At 54.2% G+C, this 19,621-nt stretch overlaps 1 protein-coding gene across 15 annotated transcripts in view; it reads left to right on the top strand.

The window, feature by feature from the left end:
- The window catches only part of LOC110512929 (sister chromatid cohesion protein PDS5 homolog A), a 105,833-nt gene that overhangs the window by 55,962 nt on the left and 30,250 nt on the right, over positions 1 to 19,621 (top strand). For all 15 annotated transcript variants that reach the window (XM_090188369.1, XM_090188364.1, XM_090188370.1 and 12 more), the window contains 9 exons: positions 195 to 310; positions 747 to 852; positions 1,277 to 1,437; positions 6,700 to 6,823; positions 9,267 to 9,425; positions 9,760 to 9,828; positions 14,516 to 14,652; positions 14,783 to 14,906; positions 16,339 to 16,543. In XM_090188369.1, the coding sequence (XP_090044495.1) occupies positions 195 to 310; positions 747 to 852; positions 1,277 to 1,437; positions 6,700 to 6,823; positions 9,267 to 9,425; positions 9,760 to 9,828; positions 14,516 to 14,652; positions 14,783 to 14,906; positions 16,339 to 16,543 (1,201 nt within the window). The remainder of the gene's footprint in view (positions 1 to 194; positions 311 to 746; positions 853 to 1,276; positions 1,438 to 6,699; positions 6,824 to 9,266; positions 9,426 to 9,759; positions 9,829 to 14,515; positions 14,653 to 14,782; positions 14,907 to 16,338; positions 16,544 to 19,621) is intronic.

The following is a 19,621-nucleotide window of genomic DNA, read 5'->3' as shown; positions in this document are numbered from 1 at the left end:
GGGGAGATTACCAGTTAGATATTGATCGTGTATTTCAGAGGGAACAGTACCAGTTAGATATTGATCGTGTATTTCAGAGGGAACAGTACCAGTTAGATATTGATCGTGTATTTCAGAGGGAACAGTACCAGTTAGATATTGATCGTGTATTTCAGAGGGAACAGTACCAGTTAGATATTGATCGTGTTTTTCAGAGGGAGATTACTCGTAAACTGACGTTCCCTAAGCAGCCCACCAACCCCTTCCTGGAGATGGTGAAGTTCCTGTTGGAACGCATCGCTCCCGTCCACATCGACTCCGAGGCCATCAGGTAAATACATGGTGTGTGTGTGTGTGCTCTCTGCTCTGGTCTAGCTGTTGAATAAGAGGTTATATGTGATGTCTCTCTGCTCTGGTCTAGCTGCTGAATTAGAGGTTATATGTGATGTCTCTCTGCTCTGGTCTAGCTGCTGAATAAGAGGTTATATGTGATGTCTCTCTGCTCTGGTCTAGCTGTTGAATAAGAGGTTATATGTGATGTCTCTCTGCTCTGGTCTAGCTGCTGAATAAGAGGTTATATCATGTTATATGTGATGTCTCTCTGCTCTGGTCTAGCTGCTGAATAAGAGGTTATATAATGTTATATTTGATGTCTCTCTGCTCTGGTCTAGCTGCTGAATAAGAGGTTATATCATGTTATATGTGATGTCTCTCTGCTCTGGTCTAGCTGTTGAATAAGAGGTTATATGTGATGTCTCTCTGCTCAGTGCTCTGGTCAAGCTGCTGAATAAGTCTATCGAGGGAACGGCTGATGATGATGAGGAAGGTGTCACACCAGACACTGCCATCCGCTCTGGACTGGAACTACTGAAGGTATGGATGGAGGGATGAGGAGAGAGGGAGGGAGGGAGGGGACGAGAGGGAGGGAGGGAGGGAGGGAGGGGACGAGGAGAGGAGGGGAGGAGAGGGAGGGAGGGACGAGAGGGATGGAGGGAGGGGACGAGAGGGAGGGAGTGAGGGGACGAGGAGAGGGAGGGAGTGAGGGGACGAGGAGAGGATGGAGGGAGGGGACGAGAGGGAGAGGAGATGGAGCGAGGGAGAGGAGAGGACGAGGGGGGGAGGGGACTGGTGGATGAATGGACATATTAATAACTTTTTCTTGTCTTTCTCCTCCTCCTCTTCCTCCTCTCCTCCTCTTCCTTGTCTTCCTCTCTCCTCCTCTCTTCTCTCCTCCTCTTCCTTGTCTTCCTCCTTCTCCTTCTCCTCGTCCTTTCCTCCTCTTCCTCCTCTCCTCCAGGTTCTGTCCTTCACCCACCCCACAGCGTTCCACTCTGCTGAGACGTATGAGTCTCTGCTTCAGTGTCTGAAGATGGAGGATGACAAGGTGGCTGAGGCGGCCATTCAGATCTTCAGGAACACGGGACAGAAAATAGAGACCGAGCTACAGCAGATACGATCGTAAGAGAGGGAGGGAGGAGAGACCGGGAGGGGGGGAGAGACAGGGAGGGAGAGGCAGGCCATTCAGATCTTCAGGAACACGGGACAGAAAATAGAGACCGAGCTACAGCAGATACGATCGTAAGAGAGGGAAGGAGGGAGGGAGGGAGGGAGAGGGAGGAGGGAGGGAGGAGACCGGGAGGGAGAGACCGGAGGAGGGAGACAGGGAGGGAGAGGCAGGCCATTCAGATCTTCAGGAACACGGGACAGAAAATAGAGACCGAGCTACAGCAGATACGATCGTAAGAGAGGGAGGGAGGCAGAGACGGGAGGGGGGGGGGAGGAGAGGCAGGGAGGGAGAGGCAGGCCATTCAGATCTTCAGGAACACGGGACAGAAAATAGAGACCGAGCTACAGCAGATACGATCGTAAGAGAGGGAGAGAGAGACCGGGAGGGGGGGAGAGACCGGGAGGGTGGGAGGGAGGGAGAGACCGGGAGGGGGGGGGGGAGAGGGAGGGTGGGAGGGAGGGAGAGACCGGGAGGGGGGGGGGGGGAGGGGCAGGGAGGGAGAGGCAGGCCATTCAGATCTTCAGGAACACGGGACAGAAAATAGAGACCGAGCTACAGCAGATACGATCGTAAGAGAGGGAGGGAGGGAGAGACCGGGAGGGGGGGGGGGGAGAGGCAGGGAGGGAGAGGCAGGCCATTCAGATCTTCAGGAACACGGGACAGAAAATAGAGACCGAGCTACAGCAGATACGATCGTAAGAGAGGGAGGGAGGGAGAGACCGGGAGGAGGGAGGGAGGGAGAGGCAGGTTGGGAGGGAGGGAGGGAGAGACAGGCCATTCAGATCTTCAGGAACACGGGACAGAAAATAGAGACCGAGCTACAGCAGATACGATCGTGAGAGAGGGAGGGAGGGAGGGAGAGACAGGGTGGGATGGAGAGAGAGGGAGGGTGGGAGGGAGGGAGAGGCAGGGTGGGAGGGAGGGAGAGGGAGGCAGAGAGGGAGGGAGGGAGAGACAGGCCATTCAGATCTTCAGGAACACGGGACAGAAAATAGAGACCGAGCTACAGCAGATACGATCGTAAGAGAGGGAGGGAGAGAGGCAGGGAGGGAGAGACCGGGAGGGGGAGGGAGAGGCAGGCCATTCAGATCTTCAGGAACACGGGACAGAAAATAGAGACCGAACTACAGCAGATACGATCGTAAGAGAGGGAGAGAGACCGGGAGGGGGGGGAGAGACCGGGAGGGTGGGAGGGAGGAGACCGGGAGGGGGGGAGAGACCGGGAGGGGGGAGGGAGAGGCAGGGAGGGAGAGGCAGGCCATTCAGATCTTCAGGAACACGGGACAGAAAATAGAGACCGAGCTACAGCAGATACGATCGTAAGAGAGGGAGGGAGGAGTGACCGGGAGGGAGGGAGGGAGAGGCAGGGTGGGAGGGAGGGAGGGAGGGAGAGACAGGCCATTCAGATCTTCAGGAACACGGGACAGAAAATAGAGACCGAGCTACAGCAGATACGATCGTAAGAGAGGGAGAGAGAGACCGGGAGGGGGGGGAGAGACCGGGAGGGAGGGAGAGGGAGGCAGAGAGGGAGGGAGGGGGAGGCAGGGAGGGAGAGGCAGAGTGGGAGGGAGGGAGAGACAGGCCATTCAGATCTTCAGGAACACGGGACAGAAAATAGAGACCGAACTACAGCAGATACGATCGTAAGAGAGGGAGGGAGAGAGGGAGGGAGGGGGGGAGAGAGAGGGTGGGAGGGAGAGAGAGGGAGGGTGGGATGGAGAGAGAGGCAGGGTGGGAGGGAGGGAGGGGGAGGCAGGGAGGGAGAGGCAGAGTGGGAGGGAGGGAGAGACAGGCCATTCAGATCTTCAGGAACACGGGACAGAAAATAGAGACCGAACTACAGCAGATACGATCGTAAGAGAGGGAGAGAGAGACCGGGAGGGGGGGAGAGACCGGGAGGAGGGAGAGGGAGGCAGAGAGGGAGGGAGGGGAGGCAGGGAGGGAGAGGCAGAGTGGGAGGGAGGGAGAGACAGGCCATTCAGATCTTCAGGAACACGGGACAGAAAATAGAGACCGAACTACAGCAGATACGATCGTAAGAGAGGGAGAGAGGGAGAGACCGGGAGGGGGAGAGACGGGGGGGGAGGGAGTTAGAGAGGGGACGGAGAGGCAGGGTGGGAGGGATAGGCAGGGTGGGTGGGAGGGAGGGAGGGAGAGACAGGGTGGGAGAGAGAGGGAGGGTGGGGAGGGAGGGAGAGACAGGCCATTCAGATCTTCAGGAACACGGGACAGAAAATAGAGACCGAGCTACAGCAGATACGATCGTAAGAGAGGGAGGGAGAGAGGGAGGGAGGGAGGGAGAGACAGGGTGGGATGGAGAGAGGAGGGGTGGGATGGAGAGAGAGGCAGGGTGGGAGGGAGGAGGGAGAGGGAGGCAGAGAGGGAGGGAGGGGGAGGCAGGGAGGGAGAGACAGGCCATTCAGATCTTCAGGAACACGGGACAGAAAATAGAGACCGAACTACAGCAGATACGATCGTAAGAGAGGGAGAGAGAGACCGGGAGGGGGGGAGGAGACCGGGAGGGAGGGAGAGGGAGGCAGAGAGGGAGGGAGGGGGAGGCAGGGAGGGAGAGGCAGAGTGGGAGGGAGGGAGAGACAGGCCATTCAGATCTTCAGGAACACGGGACAGAAAATAGAGACCGAACTACAGCAGATACGATCGTAAGAGAGGGAGGGAGAGAGGGAGGGAGGGGGGGAGAGAGAGGGTGGGAGGGAGAGAGAGGGAGGGTGGGATGGAGAGAGAGGCAGGGTGGGAGGGAGGGAGGGGAGGCAGGGAGGGAGAGGCAGAGTGGGAGGGAGGGAGAGGCAGGCCATTCAGATCTTCAGGAACACGGGACAGAAAATAGAGACCGAACTACAGCAGATACGATCGTAAGAGAGGGAGAGAGAGACCGGGAGGGGGGAGAGACCGGGAGGGAGGGAGAGGGAGGCAGAGAGGGAGGGAGGGGGAGGCAGGGAGGGAGAGGCAGAGTGGGAGGGAGGGAGAGACAGGCCATTCAGATCTCAGGAACACGGGACAGAAAATAGAGACCGAACTACAGCAGATACGATCGTAAGAGAGGGAGAGAGGGAGAGACCGGGAGGGGGGGAGAGACGGGGGGGGAGGGAGTTAGAGAGGGACGGAGAGGCAGGGTGGGAGGGATAGGCAGGGTGGGTGGGAGGGAGGGAGGGAGAGACAGGGTGGGAGAGAGAGGGAGGGTGGGAGGGAGGGAGAGACAGGCCATTCAGATCTTCAGGAACACGGGACAGAAAATAGAGACCGAGCTACAGCAGATACGATCGTAAGAGAGGGAGGGAGAGAGGGAGGGAGGGAGGGAGAGACAGGGTGGGATGGAGAGAGAGGGAGGGTGGGATGGAGAGAGAGGCAGGGTGGGAGGGAGGGAGGGAGAGGGAGGCAGAGAGGGAGGGAGGGGGAGGCAGGGAGGGAGAGACAGGCCATTCAGATCTTCAGGAACACGGGACAGAAAATAGAGACCGAACTACAGCAGATACGATCGTAAGAGAGGGAGGGAGAGAGGGAGGGAGGGGGGGAGAGAGAGGGTGGGAGGGAGAGGGAGGCAGAGAAGGAGGCAGGGAGAGGGATAGGCAGGGTGGAGGGATAGGCAGGGTGGGAGGGATAGGCAGGGTGGGAGGGAGAGACCGGGAGGGGGGGAGAGACAGGGAGGGAGGGAGGGAGAGACAGGCCATTCAGATCTTCAGGAACACGGGACAGAAAATAGAGACCGAGCTACAGCAGATACGATCGTAAGAGAGGGAGGGAGGGAGAGACCGGGAGGGAGGGGAGAGACCGGGAGGGTGGGAGGGAGGGAGAGACCGGGAGGGGGGGAGAGACCGGGAGGGGGGGGAGGGAGAGGCAGGGAGGGAGAGGCAGGCCATTCAGATCTTCAGGAACACGGGACAGAAAATAGAGACCGAACTACAGCAGATACGATCGTAAGAGAGGGAGAGAGGGAGGGAGGGAGGGGGGGAGAGAGAGGGTGGGAGGGAGAGGGAGGCAGAGAAGGAGGCAGGGAGAGGGATAGGCAGGGTGGGAGGGATAGGCAGGGTGGGAGGGATAGGCAGGGTGGGAGGGATAGGCAGGGTGGGAGGGAGGGAGGGAGGGAGAGACAGGGTGGGAGGGATAGGCAGGGTGGGAGGGAGGGAGGGAGGGAGAGACAGGGTGGGATGGAGAGAGAGGGAGGCAGGGTGGGATGGAGAGAGAGGCAGAGAGGGAGGCAGGGAGAGGGAGAGGCAGGGTGGGAGGGATAGGCAGGGTGGGAGGGATAGGCAGGGTGGGAGGGATAGGCAGGGTGGGAGGGAGGGAGAGACAGGGTGGGAGGGATAGGCAGGGTGGGAGGGAGGGAGGGAGGGAGAGACAGGGTGGGATGGAGAGAGAGGGAGGCAGGGTGGGATGGAGAGAGAGGGAGGGAGGGAGGGAGGGAGGCAGAGAGGGGAGGCAGGGAGGGAGGGAGGGGGAGGGAGAGAGGGGGAGGGAGGGAGAGACTGGGTGGATAGCTAATGCATGGGGTAAAGGGTCCATGACTGTAGTCAGTCTGTTAACCTCCTCTCCTTCCTCCCTGTAGTCAGTCTGTTAACCTCCTCTCCTTCCTCCCTGTAGTCAGTCTGTTAACCTCCTCTCCTTCCTCCCTGTAGTCAGTCTGTTAACCTCCTCTCCTCCCTCCCTGTAGTCAGTCTGTTAACCTCCTCTCCTTCCTCCCTGTAGTCAGTCTGTTAACCTCCTCTCCTTCCTCCCTGTAGTCAGTCTGTTAACCTCCTCTCCTTCCTCCCTGTAGTCAGTCTGTTAACCTCCTCTCCTTCCTCCCTGTAGTCAGTCTGTTAACCTCCTCTCCTTCCTCCCTGTAGTCAGTCTGTTAACCTCCTCTCCTTCCTCCCTGTAGTCAGTCTGTTAACCTCCTCTCCTCCCTCCCTGTAGTCAGTCTGTTAACCTCCTCTCCTCCCTCCCTGTAGTCAGTCTGTCAACCTCCTCTCCTCCCTCCCTGTAGTCAGTCTGTTAACCTCCTCCCTCCCTGTAGTCAGTCTGTTAACCTCTTCTCCTTCCTCCCTGTAGTCAGTCTGTCAACCTCCTCTCCTTCCTCCCTGTAGTCAGTCTGTCAACCTCCTCTCCTTCCTCCCTGTAGTCAGTCTGTTAACCTCCTCTCCTTCCTCCCTGTAGTCAGTCTGTTAACCTCCTCTCCTCCCTGTAGTCAGTCTGTTAACCTCCTCTCCTCCCCCCAGGACCCTGATCCCAGTCCTTCATCAGAAGGCTAAACGTGGGACCCCCCACCAGGCCAAACAGGCTGTCCACTGTATCCACGCCATCTTCTGTAACAAGGAGGTCCAGCTGGCGCAGATATTTGAGGTAACACACACACACACACAGAGATAGAGTAGGGCTTTGCTGTTAGGTGATACTAAAGTGCCAATACAAAATATATTGATTATTAGATAAATATTCACCCTCCCGGAGTCAATACATGTTAAGATACGATCAAATCACGATCCAATCAATAGAGTCCATCTTTAATTATATGAGCCTCACCATGGCCCTGTGACTCTCGGATCAATTCAGTGTCTATAAATGAATTCTCTGAGAGAGGAGTATCCCATAGCCAGATAGCATTAGCTATAAATTATCATTCAGTTTGGTCTCCTAAACGAAGTTCTTATCTCGTTCTTGGTACCACATAGTACCAAAACATTACCTCATCCAATGGCATACATCAATTGTCAATTCTAGATACTCCTCAAATACACCCCCTCCTGGATCTGAAAAGACACTGAGCCTCCTAGGTCCTAGGTCATATACTAGGTCAAGATAAGGGCAACCTCAGAGGAGACATACAACAGTGAGCCTCTTAGGTCCTAGGTCATATACTAGGTCAAGATAAGGGCAACCTCAGAGGAGACATACAACACTGAGCCTCTTAGGTCCTAGGTCATATACTAGATCAAGATAAGGGCAACCTCAGAGGAGACATACAATAAGTGAGCCTCCTAGGTCCTAGGTCATATACTAGATCAAGATAAGGGCAACCTCAGAGGAGACATACAACACTGAGCCTCCTAGGTCCTAGGTCATATACTAGGTCAAGATAAGGGCAACCTCAGAGGAGACATACAACAGTGAGCCTCCTAGGTCCTAGGTCATATACTAGGTCAAGATAAGGGCAACCTCAGAGGGGACATACAATAGTGAGCCTCCTAGGTCATATACTAGGTCAAGATAAGGGCAACCTCAGAGGAGACATACAATAGTGAGTCTCTTAGGTCCTAGGTCATATACTAGGTCAAGATACGGGCAACCTCAGAGGAGACCTACAATAGTTAGACACATTCCCAGAAGAAGACAAGCCTGACCTCTCCTCTCTCTGGGGCCCCTAGTGACTAAACCCGAGCAGAGAAGAAGGGATAACTGCCAACAGTATTATCCAAAACATCCTAATGACAAATATCCCACATATTCAATATTATATAAATAAAACATCTTATTTATCAATCACTAATTCTGATTCTGCTCCAACAGTCTCTAAGAGCTTTTAAACACCTGGATTGTAAATGATTAGCCCATGTATAATTCTTCAAGCTCTGTCCAGATGTTGGGGATCATGGCTAGACGGCCAACAAGTCTCTAAGAGCTTTAAACACCTGGATTGTAAATGATTAGCCCATGTATAATTCTTCAAGCTCTGTCCAGATGTTGGGGATCATGGCTAGACGGCTATTTAAGTCTTTCCATAGACCCCAAACGGGTCAAAACTGTAACATCGGCAACTCAGGAACATTCAGTGTCTTATTGCTAAGCAACTCCAGTGTAGAATTGGTTTTGTAAGTTATTGTCCTGCTGAAAGGTGAATTCCTCTCCCAGTATCTGGTGAAAAAGCAGACTGAATCAGGTTTTCCTCTAGGATTTTGCCTGTTCTTAGCTCTGTTCTCTTTATTTTCATCCTGAAAAACTCCCCAGTATTTTCTGATGACAAGCATACCCATGCCATGATGCAGCCACCACCATGCTTAAAAATACGGAGGCAGTTACTCATGATGTGATGTGTGATGTGTTGGAAACCCCCTCTCTCCTCTCCCCCAGTCACTTTCTCTCTTCCCATCTCTCCTCTCCCCCAGCCTCTCTCTCTCCCCCAGCCTCTCTCTCTCCCCCAGCCTCTCTCTCTCCCCCAGCCTCTCTCTCTCCCCCAGCCTCTCTCTCTCCCCCAGCCTCTCTCTCTCCCCCAGCCTCTCTCTCTCCCCCAGCCTCTCTCCTCTCCCCCAGCCTCTCTCCCCAGCCTCTCTCCTCTCCCCCAGCCTCTCTCTCTCCCCCAGCCTCTCTCTCTCCCCCAGCCTCTCTCTCTCCCCCAGCCTCTCTCCTCTCCCCCAGCCTCTGTGGTGGCTGCATCATGGTATGGGTATGGGTATCGGCAAGGACTAGGGAGTTGTTCAGGATAAAAAGATACTGGATGGAGCTGAGAAATGGCAAAATCCTAGAGGAAAACTTGGTTCTGCTCTCGCCCCCTCTCTCCTCTCCCCCAGCCTCTCCCTCTCTCCTCTCCCCCAGCCTCTCTCTCTCTAACCACCTCTCTCCTCTCCCCCAGCCCCTCTCTCTCTAACCACCTCTCTCCTCTCCCCCAGCCTCTCTCCCTCCAGCCCCTCTCTCTCTAACCACCTCTCTCCTCTCCCCCAGCCTCTCTCTCTCTAACCACCTCTCTCCTCTCCCCCAGCCTCTCTCTCTCTAACCACCTCTCTCCTCTCCCCCAGCCTCTCTCCTCTCCCCCAGCCTCTCTCTCTCTAACCACCTCTCTCCTCTCCCCCAGCCTCTCTCTCGTAGTCTAAACGCTGACGTCCCAGAACAGTTGATAACCCCCCTGGTCAGTCTGGGTCATATCTCTCTACTGGCTCCAGATCAGTTTGCCTCCCCCATGAAGGCCATCGTGGCCAACTTCATCGTCAAGGACCTCCTCATGAATGACAGGGTGGGTTTTGGGAGCGAAGACACAAACACACACACTGACACAAAAATACACACATACACATTGATCATGAATACACAAAAATACACACACACTAATCATTAATACACGCACTGACACACACACACACACACACACACACACACACACTGACACACATAAATCCATGTATCTACACACCGATGCTAGTGCTTGGGTCACCTAAAGACACACAGGGATTGTAAAGAGTGTCACACACACACACACACTGACACACATAAATCCATGTATCTACACACCGATGCTAGTGCTTGGGTCACCTAAAGACACACAGGGATTGTAAAGAGTGTGTCTCCAGTCTGTAGGAAACAAAAATGGGAAGCTGTGGACATCTGATGAAGAAGTCTCTCCTGAGGTGCTGGCTAAGGTAACTACACTCTATACATATCTCTCCTGAGGTAACTACACTCTATACATATCTCTCCTGAGGTAACTACACGCTATACATATCTCTCCTGAGGTAACTACACTCTATACACATCTCTCCTGAGGTAACTACACTCTATACATATCTCTCCAGAGGTAACTACACTCTATACACATCTCTCCTGAGGTAACTACACTCTATACACATCTCTCTTGAGGTAACTACACTCTACATATCTCTCCTGAGGTAACTACACTCTATCCATATCTCTCCTCCTCTCTCTTTCTGTCCCTCGCTCTCCTCCGCCTCTCTCTGTCCCTCGCTCTCCTCCGCCTCTCTCTCTTTCTGTCCCTCGCTCTCCTCCTCCTCTTTCTGTCCCTCGCTCTCCTCCTCCTCTATCTTTCTGTCCCTCGCTCTCCTCCGCCTCTCTTTCTGTCCCTCGCTCTCCTCTCTTTCTGTCCCTCGCTCTCCTCTCTTTCTGTCCCTCGCTCTCCTCTCTTTCTGTCCCTCGCTCTCCTCTCTTTCTGTCCCTCGTTCTCCTCCTCTTTCTGTTCCTCGCTCTCCTCCGCCTCTCTCTTTGTCCCTCGCTCTCCTCCTCCTCTCTTTCTGTCCATCACTCTCCTCCTCTCTTTCTGTCCCTCGCTCTCCTCTCTCTTTCTGTCCCTCGTTCTCCTCTCTCTTTCTGTCCCTCGCTCTCCTCTCTCTTTCTGTCCCTCGCTCTCCTCTCTTTCTGTCCCTCGCTCTCCTCTCTTTCTGTCCCTCGCTCTCCTCTCTCTCTCTCTGTCCCTCGCTCTCCCCTCTCTCTCTCTCTCTGTCCCTCGCTCTCCTCCTCTCTCTTTCTGTCCCTCGCTCTCCTCCTCTCTCTTTCTGTCCCTCGCTCTCCTCTCTCTTTCTGTCCCTCGCTCTCCTCCTCTCTCTTTCTGTCCCTCGCTCTCCTCCTCTCTCTTTCTGTCCCTCGCTCTCCTCCTCTCTCTTTCTGTCCCTCGCTCTCCTCTCTTTCTGTCCCTCGCTCTCCTCCTCTTTCTGTCCCTCGCTCTCCTCCTCTCTCTTTCTGTCCCTCGCTCTCCTCCTCTCTCTTTCTGTCCCTCGCTCTCCTCTCTTTCTGTCCCTCGTTCTCCTCTCTTTCTGTCCCTCGCTCTCCTCTCTTTCTGTCCCTCGCTTTCCTCTCTTTCTGTCCCTCGCTCTCCTCTCTTTCTGTCCCTCGCTCTCCTCTCTTTCTGTCCCTCGCTCTCCTCCTCTCTCTTTCTGTCCCTCTCTCTCCTCCTCTCTCTTTCTGTCCCTCGCTCTCCTCTCTTTCTGTCCCTCGCTCTCCTCTCTTTCTGTCCCTCGCTCTCCTCCTCTCTCTTTCTGTCCCTCGCTCTCCTCCTCTCTCTTTCTGTCCCTCGCTCTCCTCTCTTTCTGTCCCTCGTTCTCCTCTCTTTCTGTCCCTCGCTCTCCTCTCTTTCTGTCCCTCGCTCTCCTCTCTTTCTGTCCCTCGCTCTCCTCCTCTCTCTTTCTGTCCCTCTCTCTCCTCCTCTCTCTTTCTGTCCCTCGCTCTCCTCTCTTTCTGTCCCTCGCTCTCCTCTCTTTCTGTCCCTCGCTCTCCTCTCTCTTTCTGTCCCTCGCTCTCCTCCTCTCTCTTTCTGTCCCTCGCTCTCCTCCTCTCTTTTTCTGTACCTCGCTCTCCTCCTCTCTCTTTCTGTCCCTCGCTCTCCTCCTCTCTCTTTCTGTCCCTCGCTCTCCTCTCTCTTTCTGTCCCTCGCTCTCCTCTCTTTCTGTCCCTCGCTCTCCTCTATCTTTCTGTCCCTCGCTCTCCTCCTCTCTCTTTCTGTCCCTCGCTCTCCTCCTCTCTCTTTCTGTCCCTCGCTCTCCTCTCTCTTTCTGTCCCTCGCTCTCCTCTCTTTCTGTCCCTCGCTCTCCTCTATCTTTCTGTCCCTCGCTCTCCTCCTCTCTCTTTCTGTCCCTCGCTCTCCTCCTCTCTCTTTCTGTCCCTCGCTCTCCTCTCTCTCTCTCTGTCCCTCGCTCTCCTCCTCTCTCTTTCTGTCCCTCGCTCTCCTCTCTTTCTGTCCCTCGCTCTCCTCTCTTTCTGTCCCTCGCTCTCCTCCTCTCTCTTTCTGTCCCTCGCTCTCCTCTCTTTCTGTCCCTCGCTCTCCTCTCTTTCTGTCCCTCGCTCTCCTCTCTTTCTGTCCCTCGCTCTCCTCTCTTTCTGTCCCTCGCTCTCCTCTCTTTCTGTCCCTCGCTCTCCTCTCTTTCTGTCCCTCGCTCTCCTCCTCTCTCTTTCTGTCCCTCGCTCTCCTCCTCTCTCTTTCTGTCCCTCGCTCTCCTCTCTTTCTGTCCCTCGCTCTCCTCCTCTCTCTTTCTGTCCCTCGCTCTCCTCTCTTTCTGTCCCTCGCTCTCCTCTCTTTCTGTCCCTCGCTCTCCTCTCTTTCTGTCCCTCGCTCTCCTCCTCTCTCTTTCTGTCCCTCGCTCTCCTCCTCTCTCTTTCTGTCCCTCGCTCTCCTCCTCTCTCTTTCTGTCCCTCGCTCTCCTCTCTTTCTGTCCCTCGCTCTCCTCTCTTTCTGTCCCTCGCTCTCCTCCTCTCTCTTTCTGTCCCTCGCTCTCCTCTCTTTCTGTCCCTCGCTCTCCTCCTCTCTCTTTCTGTCCCTCGCTCTCCTCTCTTTCTGTCCCTCGCTCTCCTCTCTTTCTGTCCCTCGCTCTCCTCTCTTTCTGTCCCTCGCTCTCCTCTCTGTCTGTCCCTCGCTCTCCTCCTCTCTTTCTGTCCCTCGCTCTCCTCCTCTCTCTTTCTGTCCCTCGCTCTCCTCCTCTCTCTTTCTGTCCCTCGCTCTCCTCTCTTTCTGTCCCTCGCTCTCCTCTCTTTCTGTCCCTCGCTCTCCTCTCTTTCTGTCCCTCGCTCTCCTCTCTTTCTGTCCCTCGCTCTCCTCTCTTTCTGTCCCTCGCTCTCCTCTCTCTTTCTGTCCCTCGCTCTCCTCTCTTTCTGTCCCTCGCTCTCCTCTCTCTTTCTGTCCCTCGCTCTCCTCTCTCTTTCTGTCCCTCGCTCTCCTCTCTTTCTGTCCCTCGCTCTCCTCCTCTCTCTTTCTGTCCCTCGCTCTCCTCCTCTCTCTTTCTGTCCCTCGCTCTCCTCCTCTCTCTTTCTGTCCCTCGCTCTCCTCCTCTCTCTTTCTGTCCCTCGCTCTCCTCTCTCTCTCTCTGTCCCTCGCTCTCCTCCTCTCTCTTTCTGTCCCTCGCTCTCCTCCTCTCTCTTTCTGTCCCTCGCTCTCCTCCTCTCTCTTTCTGTCCCTCGCTCTCCTCCTCTCTCTTTCTGTCCCTCGCTCTCCTCCTCTCTCTTTCTGTCCCTCGCTCTCCTCCTCTCTCTTTCTGTCCCTCGCTCTCCTCCTCTCTCTTTCTGTCCCTCGCTCTCCTCTCTCTTTCTGTCCCTCGCTCTCCTCTCTCTTTCTGTCCCTCGCTCTCCTCTCTTTCTGTCCCTCGCTCTCCTCTCTTTCTGTCCCTCGCTCTCCTCTCTTTCTGTCCCTCGCTCTCCTCTCTCTTTCTGTCCCTCGCTCTCCTCTCTCTTTCTGTCCCTCGCTCTCCTCTCTTTCTGTCCCTCGCTCTCCTCTCTTTCTGTCCCTCGCTCTCCTCTCTTTCTGTCCCTCGCTCTCCTCCTCTCTCTTTCTGTCCCTCGCTCTCCTCTCTCTTTCTGTCCCTCGCTCTCCTCTCTTTCTGTCCCTCGCTCTCCTCCTGTCTTTCTGTCCCTCGCTCTCCTCCTCTCTTTCTGTCCCTCGCTCTCCTCCTCTCTTTCTGTCCCTCGCTCTCCTCCTCTCTTTCTGTCCCTCGCTCTCCTCTCTTTCTGTCCCTCGCTCTCCTCCTCTCTTTCTGTCCCTCGCTCTCCTCTCTTTCTGTCCCTCGCTCTCCTCTCTCTTTCTGTCCCTCGCTCTCCTCTCTCTTTCTGTCCCTCGCTCTCCTCTCTCTTTCTGTCCCTCGCTCTCCTCTCTTTCTGTCCCTCGCTCTCCTCTCTTTCTGTCCCTCGCTCTCCTCTCTCTTTCTGTCCCTCGCTCTCCTCTCTCTTTCTGTCCCTCGCTCTCCTCTCTCTTTCTGTCCCTCGCTCTCCTCTCTCTTTCTGTCCCTCGCTCTCCTCTCTCTCTCTCTGTCCCTCGCTCTCCTCCTCTCTCTTTCTGTCCCTCGCTCTCCTCTCTTTCTGTCCCTCGCTCTCCTCTCTCTTTCTGTCCCTCGCTCTCCTCTCTTTCTGTCCCTCGCTCTCCTCCTCTCTCTTTCTGTCCCTCGCTCTCCTCTCTCTTTCTGTCCCTCGCTCTCCTCTCTTTCTGTCCCTCGCTCTCCTCTCTTTCTGTCCCTCGCTCTCCTCTCTTTCTGTCCCTCGCTCTCCTCTCTCTCTGTCCCTCGCTCTCCTCTCTTTCTGTCCCTCGCTCTCCTCGTCTCTCTTTCTGTCCCTCGCTTCTCTCCTCCGCCTCTCTACATTACATTTTAGTCATTCAGCAGATGTTTTTATGTGACTTACAGTAGTGAGGTAATGCATTTGACAAAATACTCTCCCCCCCACACTGGTCCCCAGTGGGACTCAAACCTACAACCCTGGCAATTTCAAGCACTATGCTCTACCAACTGAGTTACACTCCCCTCTCCGTTTCTATGTCCTCCCCCTCTCCCTTTCTCTCCTCCCCAGGAGTAGAATGCTGTTGGAAGTATAATGTGTGATCTCTCCGTCTCTCCTCCCCAGGTGCAGGCCATTAAGCTGTTGGTGCGTTGGCTCCTCGGTATGAAGAACAACCAGTCTAAATCGGCCAACTCCACCCTCCGACTGCTGTCCGCCATGCTGGTCTCAGAGGGAGACCTCACAGAACAGAAGAAGATCAGGTATGTAGAGGTCAGAGGTCAGCCATGCTGGTCTCAGAGGGAGACCTCTGGGTCAGGTGTTGAAGGTTAGGGATTAGAGGTCGTTGGTTAAGCGGTCAGGCTAACTGCGTTTTGGGTCTTCCTCCCGCAGTAAGTCAGACATGTCTCGTCTGCGTCTGGCAGCAGGAGGAGCCATCATGAAGCTGGCCCAGGAACCGGTTTACCATGACATCATCACACCGGAACAGTTCCAGCTCTGTGGGCTGGTTATCAACGTAAGACTGTGTGTCGGGGTGGGACTTTAAGGGAACGTTTCTGTCAGGGTGGGACTTTAGGAAACGTTTCTGTCAGACTGTCTGTCAGGGTGGGACTTTAGGACAAGTTTCTGTCAGGGTGGGACTTTAGGAAACGTTTCTGTCAGGGTGGGACTTTAGGAAACGTTTCTGTCAGACTGTCTGTCAGGGTGGGACTTTAGGACACGTTTCTGTCAGGGTGGGACTTTAGGAAACGTTTCTGTCAGACTGTCTGTCAGGGTGGGACTTTAGGACACGTTTCTGTCAGGGTGGGACTTTAGGACACGTTTCTGTCAGGGTGGGACTTTAGGAAACGTTTCTGTCAGGGTGGGACTTTAGGAAACGTTTCTGTCAGTGTGGGACTTTAGGACACGTTTCTGTCAGGGTGGGACTTTAGGACACGTTTCTGTCAGGGTGGGACTTTAGGACACGTTTCTGTCAGGGTGGGACTTTAGGAAACGTTTCTGTAAGACTGTCAGGGTGGGACTTTAGGAAACGTTTCTGTCAGGGTGGGACTTTAGGAAACGTTTCTGTAAGACTGTGTCAGGGTGGGACTTTAGGAAACGTTTCTGTTGAAGTGTTCTGTCCTTGTTGTTGAAGTGTTCTGTCCTTGAAGTGTTCTGTCCTTGAAGTGTTCTGTCCTTGTTGTTGCAGTGTTCTGTCCTTGAAGTGTTCTGTCCTTGTTGTTGCAGTGTTCTGTCCTTGTTGTTGCAGTGTTCTGTCCTTGTTGTTGCAGTGTTCTGTCCTTGAAGTGTTCTGTCCTTGAAGTGTTCTGTCCTTGAAGTGTTCTGTCCTTGTTGTTGCAGTGTTCTGTCCTTGTTGTTGAAGTGTTCTGTCCTTGAAGTGTTCTGTCCTTGAAGTGTTCTGTCCTTGTTGTTGCAGTGTTCTGTCCTTGTTGTTGAAGTGTTCTGTCCTTGTTGTTGAAGTGTTCTGTCCTTGAAGTGTTCTGTCCTTGTTGTTGAAGTGTTCTGTCCTTGTTGTTGAAGTGTTCTGTCCTTGTTGTTGAAGTGTTCTGTCCTTGAAGTGTTCTGTCCTTGTTGTTGCAGTGTTCTGTCCTTGAAGTGTTCTGTCCTTGTTGTTGAAGTGTTCTGTCCTTGAAGTGTTATGTCCTTGTTGTTGAAGTGTTCTGTCCTTGAAGTGTTCTGTCCTTGTTGTTGCAGTGTTCTGTCCTTGAAGTGTTATGTCCTTGTTGTTGAAGTGTTCTGTCCTTGTTGTTGCAGTGTTCTGTCCTTGAAGTGTTATGTCCTTGTTGTTGAAGTGTTCTGTCCTTGAAGTGTTCTGTCCTTGTTGTTGAAGTGTTCTGTCCTTGAAGTGTTCTGTCCTTGTTGTTGAAGTGTTCTGTCCTTGAAGTGTTCTGTCCTTGTTGTTGCAGTGTTCTGTCCTTGTTGTTGAAGTGTTCTGTGGTCTCCTGCAGGATGAGTGTTACCAGGTGCGTCAGATCTTTGCCCAGAAGTTACACCTGGCTCTGGTCAAGCTGCTCCTCCCGTTAGAGTACCTGGCCGTCTTCTCGCTGTGTGCCAAAGACCCGGTCAAGGAGAGGAGGGCCCACGCCAGACAGTGTCTGCTCAAGAACATCAGTATCAGACGGGAATTCATCAACAACAACCCCCTGGCCCACGGTTAGTGAACCGGACCGTAACAACAACCCCCTGGCCCACGGTTAGTGGACCGTAACAACAACCCTCTCACCCACGGTTAGTGGACCGTAACAACAACCCCCTGACCCACGGTTAGTGGACCGTAACAACAACCCCCTGACCCACGGTTAGTGAACCGGACCGTAACAACAACCCTCTGACCCACGGTTAGTGGACCGTAACAACAACCCCCTGACCCACGGTTAGTGGACCGTAACAACAACCCCCTGACCCACGGTTAGTGAACCGGACCGTAACAACAACCCCCTGGCCCACGGTTAGTGGACCGGAACGTAACAACAACCCTCTGACCCACGGTTAGTGGACCGGACCGTAACAACAACCCCCTGGCCCACGGTTAGTGAACCGGACCGTAACAACAACCCCCTGGCCCACGGTTAGTGGACCGGACCGTAACAACAACCCCCTGGCCCACGGTTAGTGAACCGGACCGTAACAACAACCCCCTGGCCCACGGTTAGTGAACCGGACCGTAACAACAACCCCCTGACCCACGGTTAGTGAACCGGACCGTAACAACAACCCCCTGACCCACGGTTAGTGGACCGTAACAACAACCCCCTGACCCACGGTTAGTGGACCGTAACAACAACCCTCTGACCCACGGTTAGTGGACCGGACCGTAACAACAACCCCTTGACCCACGGTTAGTGGACCGGACCGTAACAACAACCCCCTGACCCACGGTTAGTGGACCGTAACAACAACCCCCTGACCCACGGTTAGTGGACCGTAACAACAACCCCCTGACCCACGGTTAGTGGACCGTAACAACAACCCCCTGACCCACGGTTAGTGGACCGTAACAACAACCCTCTGACCCACGGTTAGTGGACCGGACCGTAACAACAACCCCTTGACCCACGGTTAGTGGACCGTAACATGACCACACATCAACCCCCTGACTCACTGTTAGTGAACCGGACCGTAACAACAACCCCCTGGCCCACGGTTAGTGAACCGGACCGTAACAACAACCCCCTGGCCCACGGTTAGTGAACCGGACCGTAACAACAACCCCCTGGCCCACGGTTAGTGGACCGGACCGTAACAACAACCCCCTGACCCAAGGTTAGTGAACCGGACTGTAACAACAACCCCCTGACCCACGGTTAGTGAACCGGACCGTAACAACAACCCCCTGACCCACGGTTAGTGAACCGGACTGTAACAACAACCCCCTGGCCCACGGTTAGTGAACCGGACCGTAACAACAACCCCCTGGCCCACGGTTAGTGAACCGGACCGTAACAACAACCCCCTGGCCCACGGTTAGTGAACCGGACCGTAACAACAACCCCCTGGCCCACGGTTAGTGGACCGGACCGTAACAACAACCCCCTGACCCACGGTTAGTGAACCGGACGGTAACAACAACCCCCTGGCCAGCGGTTAGTGAACCGGACCGTAACAACAACCCCCTGGCCCACGGTTAGTGAACCGGACCGTAACAACAACCCCCTGACCCACGGTTAGTGAACCGGACCGTAACAACAACCCCCTGACCCACGGTTAGTGAACCGGACCGTAACAACAACCCCCTGACCCACGGTTAGTGAACCGGACCGTAACAACAACCCCCTGGCCCACGGTTAGTGAACCGGACCGTAACAACAACCCCCTGGCCCACGGTTAGTGGACCGTAACAACAACCCCCTGGCCCACGGTTAGTGGACCGTAACAACAACCCCCTGGCCCACGGTTAGTGAACCGGACCGTAACAACAACCCCCTGACCCACGACTCAACCCCACTGTTAATACATCAGGACACGACTCAACCCCACGACTCAACCCCACTGTTAATGCATCAGGACATGACTCAACCACACTGTTAATACATCAGGACACGACTCAACCCCACGACTCAACCCCACTGTTAATGCATCAGGACACGACTCAACCCCACGACTCAACCCCACGACTCAACCCCACGACTCAACCTCAATGTTAATACATCAGGACACGACTCAACCCCACTGTTAATGCATCAGGACACGACTCAACCACACTGTTAATACATCAGGACACGACTCAACCCCACTGTTAATACATCAGGACACGACTCAACCCCACTGTTAATACATCAGGACACGACTCAACCCCACTGTTAATACATCAGGACACGACTCTACCCCACTGTTAATACATCAGGACACGACTCAACCCCACTGTTAATACATCAGGACACGACTCTACCCCACTGTTAATACATCAGGACACGACTCTACCCCACGACTCAACCACATTGTTAATGCATCAGGACACGACTCAACTCCACTGTTAATACATCAGGACACGACTCAACCACACTGTTAATACATCAGGACACGACTCAACCCCACTGTTAATACATCAGGACACGACTCAACCACACTGTTAATACATCAGGACACGACTCAACCCCACTGTTAATACATCAGGACACGACTCAACCCCACGACTCAACCCCACTGTTAATACATCAGGACACGACTCAACCCCACTGTTAATACATCAGGACACGACTCAACCCCACTGTTAATACATCAGGACACGACTCAACCCCACTGTTAATACATCAGGACACGACTCAACCCCACTGTTAATACATCAGGACACGACTCAACCACACTGTTAATACATCAGGACACGACTAAACCCCACTGTTAATACATCAGGACACGACTAAACCCCACTGTTAATACATCAGGACACGACTCAACCCCACTGTTAATACATCAGGACACGACTCAACCCCACGACTCAACCCCACTGTTAATACATCAGGACACGACTCAACCCCACTGTTAATACATCAGGACACGACTCAACCCCACTGTTAATACATCAGGACACGACTCAACCCCACTGTTAATACATCAGGACACGACTCAACCACACTGTTAATACATCAGGACACGACTCAACCCCACGACTCAACCCCACTGTTAATACATCAGGACACGACTCAACCCCACTGTTAATACATCAGGACACGACTCAACCCCACGACTCAACCCCACTGTTAATACATCAGGACACGACTCAACCCCACTGTT

Source organism: Oncorhynchus mykiss, chromosome 10 (genome assembly GCF_057628025.1).
Source record: "Oncorhynchus mykiss isolate SJ-2025 chromosome 10, ASM5762802v1, whole genome shotgun sequence".
Taxonomy (NCBI): domain Eukaryota; kingdom Metazoa; phylum Chordata; class Actinopteri; order Salmoniformes; family Salmonidae; genus Oncorhynchus; species Oncorhynchus mykiss.
The sequence above is the reverse complement of the archived record's forward strand: the minus strand, read 5'-3'. Positions and strand labels throughout refer to the sequence as shown.